The 9340-nt window shown below is 39.5% G+C and overlaps 1 protein-coding gene across 1 annotated transcript; it reads right to left on the bottom strand.

Annotated features, from left to right (window-relative positions):
* Nucleotides 1–3017: 3017 nt before the first annotated feature.
* On the bottom strand, nt 3018–8090 carry LOC131218677 (uncharacterized). Its single transcript, XM_058213364.1, has 2 exons — nt 6855–8090; nt 3018–3598 (listed from the first exon to the last, which is right to left on the bottom strand). Exons 1-2 carry the CDS (start codon nt 7327–7329, stop codon nt 3549–3551), a joined length of 525 nt encoding a protein of 174 aa, XP_058069347.1. The 5' UTR covers nt 7330–8090; the 3' UTR covers nt 3018–3548.
* Between the last annotated feature and the right edge of the window lie 1250 nt (nt 8091–9340).

Raw genomic sequence — 9340 nt, 5'->3', positions numbered from 1 at the left:
AGGATGGAGCAAAGCCCCAAATTCATAGTGATTGGATGATCCTAACCCAACCAATCAGCGTCTATTGGGTGGACGGCCAGAGAGAACCAGCTATCTGGACTGGACGGCTGAAATTGATCTTTGAGATCGTCCGGTCAGTGTATTTCTGGGATGTGCGCCTGAAGACCCTCGCAGCACGTGGGACCTATTGTATTCACCGTACGGCCCCACCTTTTATGGCGAGACGGACGCGGATTGCGTCCTACCCCACCCGTCTCTGGCCCCGAACCACTAGTTCTGGGCTGGACGTATCTGTTTATCCACCCGTCCATCCCTACTCTCGTATGATTTTAAGGTACGTACAAAGAATAAGTAGGTCCGATAATAAGCTTAGGTTGCATTAAATGCACAAGACATTAAATGCGGGAGTCATATGTTGTGTGGCCTACTTGAGTGTTGGATCAGTCTACCTTTGTGCTCGTACCTTAAAATGATGGGAGTAAAGGGATGAACGGATAAACAGATACGTCACCATGGGTCCGCTCCGCTCACAAAACTACCGGTTCATGGTTAGAGATGGCAGAGTGGGACAAAATCTGCGTCCCGCCAAGATTACCCTAATTGAAAACAAATAGGACAAAATTCGCATCCCGCCAGATTGCTATGATTGAAAACAGTATTTTAAATACCGGCAATATCAACCAATATATCTCACGGTATACTTCATATACCATATGTGCGAAATGAAATGCACAAATAGCGCTAACAATGATCGATCTGGTGAGTATTTTAAAATTTAGATATTTTTTATTAAAATTATATTAAATCAGTATCAAATGGTTATACATCTGTTAGTTTTTCATGTTTTGCATGAAAATTGTGGATTTGGAGCTTTGATTTTGATATCCATTAGTTCATATATTTCTTCTCTGTTTTTTCGAAATTTTCCTTAAACCAATTAACATTGAAACTAATTTCGAAGTATTTATAAGTATTTAATTAAATGATCATTACATATACTCTAATTTCGAAAGTTTAGCATAAGTGATCTGATTTGGGAAACATTGAAATTTTTTCAAGTTCTTTCAAATTGCTTGCAATGTTACACTTCAAACATGAAATCAAGCATATATGAGAGATTAGTGATTTGTTAAGTTCTTGTTAATTTTTGAAAAATAAAAATTATTTTTTTAATAAATTGAGACTAATTTTAAAGTATTTGGGAGTGTTTGATAAAATAATCATTATATACATTCTAAATATTATGCATTCAATTTGAATATAGTTGTAATAGTTCAATCATATAATATATAAATTATGACCCTATACAAAGGAAACCTATTATATATACTTCTTTTTTTTTAGATGTTATGATTTAAAATTGTGGATTAAAATTATTTTTTTTAACAATTCATGGAGTTTCCTAAAAAAATAAAATAAAATAAAAAATCAACAAATCTTCCAATGTTTCCGCATGTTTCTCAAAAAGTATAATAAATTATCCAATACAAACAACTTATCCCGTGCAATAACCCAAACATATCTTTATCCCAAGCATATGATATGCAACAGGACACCAATATTTCAAACAATGGTTCCAAAATCAATTTTTCGCAAATCTTTGATACCCACGTTCATACGCTAGAAACTTAGAATTTGCTCTGCTGACTACAGTGAAATGTCCAAATATTGGGCCCCACTTCAAATGGGTCAATCAATTAAAATTTGCATAAAATGTCCTGACAGGCAGATTGGTTTAACATTTAATGGACGGTTAAGACAACAAAAGTGCTAGTGGTTTGATTCAAACTAACAACCTTAGCCAACCCAGCAAGCACCATCCATCAGCTGTTATTAGCAGCACATTCTCATATTCATACCTAGTGTCTATGATTGGTGTAACTAAATTACTAATTTAATCATTAAATAACTAATCAAGTTGAATGAAGTCATTGAGTCAACCCAACCCAACTGGATATCAAGTCTAGCTAAGTTTTTGAGTTTTAAAACTATACTTGAATCCTTCAAAAAAGTATTAGAGAACAAAAAGAAAAAACCAAACAGCTTTTGAGAGCATTTTCATTTTCATTTTCATTAGAAATAGGGCATTTCTTAGTGATTTACCTGACCATAAACCAATGCTATTCCAAAGATCAAGCATGTTTGTTCATCAAGTAGCATGAACATCATCATCATCATTATTTAAGCCTTATCTGAATTAATTGGGGTTGACTACATAAATCTCATTCGGCTGTTCAGACTCATGATGAAAGTGATTGCATAAATAAAAAGCTAGGAGGGGAAAAACAACTGTCTAGATAGAGCATTTCCCCCAAATCTGACAGTGCAAATTCTACCTCTGTCAGGACAGGCCCTAGAAATTCTAAAACAACAGAACAAGGATTTTTTTTTTTTTAAAATGCCAAAGTAGAAATCTTTTTATTTATTGATTTAATTTTTAACCATCCCAGTGGGAGGCCCAGCTTGACACATTCCATTAGCGTTCAAGCTTTTGGTGAATTGATTAGTTGCTAGATATATGGTATCAAAGCCAGCACTATATCTTATGTCTAATTCATAGTGGTCTGTTGTGGGCCGCATTGCAGAGCATGGTGGCGTGTTACAATCCCCAATGGTTTAAGGGTTTGGCCTATATTGATTCGGCAAATAGGAATTGTAATTTGTCAACAAGATTCAGAACCATAGTGCAAAGACTCAAAAACTCAACTCAGTGTTCAGCCAGGTTGGGTTCACTCAAAAGACTCAGATGGGCATTTACTTGACTCAATGTGTAATAATCAATTTAATAATACTTACCAGTAATTTATGCAGATATATACGGATAAAATATTTAAAATAAAAATAAAAATTGAAGAGATATGCAGCGTGTGTTGGTCAGAGACGTTGGTACTTCTAAGAGAGATCTTGGATCTGATCCCCCCCTCTTACCTTTTATAAAAATAAAAAGAAAAAACAACTTCCAAGCAAGTGACCGACTTATATAAATTCCACACAAATTTCATCAAAATGCAAACAGATTGGCCAAATATAAACAGGTGGGCCACCCTTTCATGATGAAGAAAAAAGAGTTATTTACACTGTAAAATTAAGCAAATATGTTTCCATATGCACAGGGTTATTTACACAAAGAATTGCAAGCATGATCCTCTGACATTCATTGTCGTTGGATATATGATGTTGTCAATCCAAACCCTACAACTCTTCTGGGAGGAAAGTGATGGAGAAGATAGAATGGGAATAAGGACTGCACGGGTACCTTCTTCTCTCTCTTTTTTTTTTTCAAACCCTTCTTTTATCTTAGAACCGCATTCGGATCATCACTCCAGAAATCAGATTCAGAGCTGATCTTCACTTGCATTGCAATTGCCGCCTTCCGGCTGAGATTGACGAGTCCAGATCTCGCTCTCTTTAGCTTCATTTTTCTTTTATTTCTTTTCTTTTTTTGGGTTTTTGCACATGTTATTACATCATCTTAGGATCTTCGACGGACGAGAAACAGAACCATTTCAATAAAGAAGGCCAAGCTGATGATCGAATGGTCTTCGACCTCAGCTGTTCTGGAGAGAAGAGAGCCACTCTTCCATATACTTCTCGCTATCTGCACGTTACCAGACAAAACAAGGAAAACATCAGAACCAATAATTAACCAGAACCTAGAGAATCAGAACTAGGACTTTCACTTTTATGGATTAATATCATTCTAAGATGTAGAGATAGGATCCAAAGTACACAATAGGGGACCTTTCATCTGCTGGGTCCTACTGCATGGATGGGGCACCCTAGCCACCTTTGGCAGACTTTAAAGGATTACAAAGGCGCAGCAAGGAAAAATCCAACCAACAATCAATCAGTGGGCAAAGGTACTCCATTTGATAGCTAGGATCATCTAATGGGTGTGAATTTCAGCACATGGAATATCAGTAGTAACAAACACAGGTTTATAATAGTAGTAGTAATGAGAAGAAGAAGAATACTTTCAATAGTGATAAATGATAATGATGACAGTGGTATTAAATACTGATAATAAATTAATAATACAATGGAGGTTTGGTATTAGCCCACGTGTGTATAAGTTACCCTGTCTACATGCCACAGCCACATGTGCCAGCTCGACAAACAGATGTGATATCCAAGCCATCGATCAGATGCGTGCGCAACGGCCGTTGCTTGCTGGCTGCTTCAAAGCTGTTGCGCGCTAGCTTACGTTTTTCAGCATGGTCCGAGAGGATGATCAGCCATACTTGGACTGAGACACATTCCAGACTCCTACGGGGAGGCAGCAGTGGGGAATTTTCCGCAATGGGTGAGACATGGTCGAAGCACGCCTGCCCAGTGTGCTTCTTTCATGACATGCTCTGGTCCTGGGTTAGAGCGCGCGCGTGCACGCAAGGGGGGGGGGGGGGGGGGGGGACTATGCGTCGCTGCTCCCGCGCAACGAATGGCTCAGGAATCGACCGGTTCCTCATGGAGCTGCTGCGTCGGATTTTGGGGAGAACCAGCTAGCTCTGGGTTCGAGTGGCATTTCACCCCTAACCACAACTCATCCACTGATTCTTTGACATCAATCGGTTCAGACCGTGGATCTGCTCCTTTTCACTCAGTCAAATGAAACCCCTCTGTGAAGTGTGGGAGAAGGGGTGTCATAATCAGGGTTTTGAATAAGATGACCTTTTCAATTTTTTGTCATAGCAGCACCCGTACTATTGAAATGGTTCGTCAGTTCCCACAGGTGACCCTACTTCCAATGGTAGGGGCAGCGGCCTTTCTTCAAAAAGGAAGGCTAAGGGAAAAAAGGCTCAGCCTAAAGCCATAGCTCACCAAGCGTGTGGCCGCCACGATCCCATGAAACGACCAACTCCTATTCCAGAGAAACGGAGCAAATACCAGCCGGAATTGGACGACTACTCACTAGATGGTATAATTGGCCAGGGTAGGGACAGAGGGCTTGTGGTACCTGCTGCCACCCTTCCTCCCCTTTGAGAACCGTGGTGATTGGACAAACCTGATTTTTGTGCCAGGGCATCTCCAATGAGGTAGCCACCTGATGAATGATCCGGATCTCATATCTGCGTGTTATACTAGCACTAGTGGTGGCATGTAGATGGAATGCTGTCTACGCATGAGCGGGCTTAGGAAAGGTCAATAAAAGAAAAAAAATAAAAAAAAAATAACATTGTAGAAATCAACCAGCAAATCTGTGCAATACCTGATGCACTATGAATATTAACAGAAGTCTGTTGGAACTACTGAGATTCTAAAAGGTTTTACAAATGATACAGAAAAGTTTGGAAAAGAGTCATGCCAAGTCGTATTAACTGAGTCAGCAGGGCGACTCGACGAGTCCAAGACAAGTCAGTGACGTAAGTGAGTTTCCCCATGACTCGGCTCAAAATCTCATTGATTCAAGTTGACCTTGTTTCAAGTCGTCACAAAGTTTTAGAACTATGTATCAACACAGGAAAGTCTGGAAACATGAGGTCCTTATTTGGTGGAAAGCAAGAGGTATCCTACAATGGATTTCTATGGCCAGGAATAACCAAAATACCCTGGTAAGACGATACACTTCCATACAGGCCTTAATTCGCATCCGCACAACAAACTATAGATCTCTTTAACAGGTACTTCGATAATCTGACAAGAACTTCACAAAAACTGCTAAAATCATGAAGTCTAATTTGGTGCATTTCTAGAAAATCAGGCAGTTTATGCTTGCCAACTTCAAGTAATCTAAGAAACTCAAAGACCCAAGAGTGCTAAATCGAAATAGCATCTCTATAAAAAGAGCAATCAAGAATCATCCGGATATTCAATTTTTCTTTTCCTCGTGAAAGACTGTCACTAATAACCAAAGGAAAATCCATCAGGTTAGGAGCGGAGATTACCAAATGCAAACAAATAAAAGTTACAGAGAACTCTTTGCACCATCACCCACTAATTTGTGGTCCAATGAGAAATACATCTAAAAGAAACGACCACATCTATACACCTCAAGAATATCTGCTGATCTCCATGGAGTCGTACTCTGCTTCAATGCCAAATAACCATATAGAATAAATCACATTCACTAAAAGCCTCCCCTTCATCTTTAATATAGCTAACCAAAGACCCCATCTGCTTCATTTAAGACCTTTTCACTTATGCATCCAAAACCCCCAAACTTTCAGTTTGCACCTATCATCATGCACCACTCCTCTGATAGTGGCTGGACCCAGATTACCAAATAAACTACCATCAAAGGTAAAAGCTTTGAAACTAGAATTGGAAGCCATGGGAACACGTAAAAGAAAAACTACCTCTCTGGTAGCTCACCAACAAAACAAAACAGTGTTCTAGAACATGGACTGGACCACTCAGTCTTGACAGAACAATCAAAAATGGAAATAAAGTTCTCCCTCCCTCCCTGACAAGTCTGTGTGTGTCTATCTTTTCTTTGTCGTAAACTTTTGTACAAAACCATCAGAAATGATTTGTGTTACAAATTAAGCAATGACTTTGGGATAAAGAAGAGAGCACCTAAGTTCTGAAAAGTTTTTGTAGGACCCAGCTTTTTGGACCGAGGCCAACTGGTCTGATTGTATGGGCCATCAACCGGCTTGATTGCTAGTGCAGTTTTTAAACATTACAGTGGCATATACGTCGTTCCATAGACATACTAAAGAAAATGGATATGACCATATTCACAAGATAAATGGAACTTTCCATGGCCTCAACATTCCCTAGTGTCAGTTTAAATACAGGATTAGTGTCAGTTTAAGTACAGGATTACCAGATCATACCAAGCAAGCAATCAAATTCTGCAACATATTCAAAATAGAGATTGAATGGATATAAATTGAAAATATAGAGGCTCTTACCAGCAGAGTACCCATTCTGGAGGTTTGCTGAAATGATGGCACCCAACAGCTGGTTCTTCGAATTCTCCACCAGCTCACCACGACCACGGCCATAGCACGGGACAAGCACCGCAAAGCTGCTCTCCGACTCATCATCACTCTGGAAATCAGGAGCGTGCGGCTCCAACCACCCTATCGACCAATCAGAATCATCCGACTCTGACCCCGACAAACACCCGCCATCTGATGGCACCAGGACAAGGTCATATTCCCTGTCAATTCTCCGTTCTTCCCGGCTCTGCCACTTCCGCTTAACTCTCCTCGACGTGGAGTGCATCTTCGTTCCCTTAACCGGAGGGAACTTCACATAGTCCGGCTCCCGCAAACCCAAGCCAAAATCCGATGACGCGTTTAAGACAGGACCCGTGGGAGCAGTGGACTCGTGATCTTTTCCACCCCACAACCACCAAGAAAGGCGCGGAAAGGCCAAAGCCATTTCTTCCCAATCAAAGCAATAGCGCGCAAAGATATCGAGATGTATGATAAAATTCACCCAACAGCCGAATCCAGCAATAACAATTTACAAAATAGAATTGAGATTATTTCCAGTATAGAAAACCAAAAGGAGCGTGTTCAGTACTTTTCCCGTCCGTTCCAGGAATCACTGTTGTCGAAAACCCAAATCCTCAAAAATCCAACTTGGATGATGTAAATGAGGAGTCGTTTGGCCGAACAATCAAATGAAAAAAAAAAAAAAAAAACGAATTTAATTCCAATAAATTCCGCTCGGCCTAAAAATCACTGCCCAAAAGCTTGAATTCTAGCAAATCGTACTAAAAACAGCTGCTTTTTTAATAAAAACACATCAGACAGCTTTAATAAAGATAAAAGTATCAAAAATCTTTAAATAAATCCACAAAAGATCAAAACATGGGATCGAATCCAAACTACCAAAATCAGCAGAAAACAGAAGTTTCTCGTAAAAAATCCTTATCCCTTTTCATTCCTTGTCACTAAATTCCACAAAAATCACTTGAATGCCATCGAAATCCCACCTTCCTCTTCCTGAAAATCAAATTCCTCAAAATCACCCAAAAAAAGCTCCTGAAAATCACCAAAACGCTTCGAATCAAAACCTCCGAAACCCTAACTCCCCCTCCTCTTCGAAAAATTCGAATCCCTAACCGGCGATCTGCGTATCCAAATCCCCAGAAAAACCCTAGAAATTCGAACCTCTCTCTGAGAAAATCGGCTGAATTGTTCGTCGGCTTCTCTATTTATAAGCTCTGATGCCTTAGATTCTTACAAGGCTGATTGGACGGTTGAGATTACGAGAAGATATCGTGGACCATCGTACACCGTACGATGCGTCGGGCTACTCTAATCATTGAACTTGGGCGGAATCTTAATTAGAAAAAATAAATAAATCGTGGAAGAAAATGCCACGTGGGATTTTGATCGCTACCTGACGAGTTTGCTGACGTGGTCAGTTGGAGTCCTATCATTGCGTGTTTGTGCGTCTCAAGTAAGTGACACGTGGAATTAATGCGACGAATTTCTTGTCGCCGGGAAATCGGTTTGCGTACTGAGTTACTCAGTAGCTCTTATCGTACTCATTAAATTCCGTTGGGCCCACTGTTAAGATATATAGTTTATCCACGCCGTCCATCCGTTTTTTCAACTAATTTAAGTGGTTGATCCAAAAATTAAACTATATCCAAAGATCAAATGCATCATATCACAGGAAACAGTGGGAATAATGATTTCCACCGTTGAAACTTTGCTTGGCCCCACAGTCATGTTGATTTGTCATCCAACCTGTTCGTAAGATCATACATACATGGATGAAGGGAAAAAACAAATATAAGCTTGATCCAAAACTTCTGTGGCCCCAAGAAATTTTCAACGGTGGATGTTCAATTCACACTCTTTCTTGTGGTGTGGTCCATTTGATGATCATATATTATTTATTTTTAATCTCAGCTTATTAATAGATCTTATTAAGTTTTTAATGGTGAAAATTCAATCAACATTGTTTTCGTATGTGGTCTACCTTAGATTTGGATATGCCTTCCTTGCTTTTAGGCTCATAAATGAAATGAAATATAGAGAGACAACATTGATAAAACACATGGATAATGGTGGGCTCACGGAGCTCCACGTCTCTACTAATACCATTTGTTTTAGATAAGAGGAATTGGTGGGGTTTGGGGAATCTTATGGTAGTTCACCATCATTTGAAAATGGCCGTGACTTATCCACCACACACATTATGTGGTTCCAACGAAATTAAGGGTGGCAATTAGCTGGGTGGTCCACCCAACCTGTCTTCAGCCCAGATTTGAACCTACCAGGTTGGGTTCCTGACGTTTTGGCCCCACGCAACAAGGATTTGCATGTGTACACGTGTTATATATTAAAAATATATAATTATAATCTTTAGTGAGGCATATATCTATTTTAATTGAAGACCATTCGTTCTAATCTTCTAAGATATTTATTTTGTT

Source organism: Magnolia sinica, chromosome 11 (genome assembly GCF_029962835.1).
Source record: "Magnolia sinica isolate HGM2019 chromosome 11, MsV1, whole genome shotgun sequence".
NCBI classification, from domain to species: domain Eukaryota; kingdom Viridiplantae; phylum Streptophyta; class Magnoliopsida; order Magnoliales; family Magnoliaceae; genus Magnolia; species Magnolia sinica.
This window is presented reverse-complemented; position numbering and strand designations above follow the sequence as displayed.

Coding starts and splice junctions, on each gene's coding strand:
- LOC131218677 (XM_058213364.1), bottom strand. CDS start 7,329: ATGGCTTTGGCCTTTCCGCGCCTTTCTTGGTGGTTGTGGGGTGGAAAA. Junction 3,599..6,854: donor CCAGAATGGGTACTCTGCTG/GTAAGAGCCTCT, acceptor GGTAACGTGCAG/ATAGCGAGAAGTATATGGAA.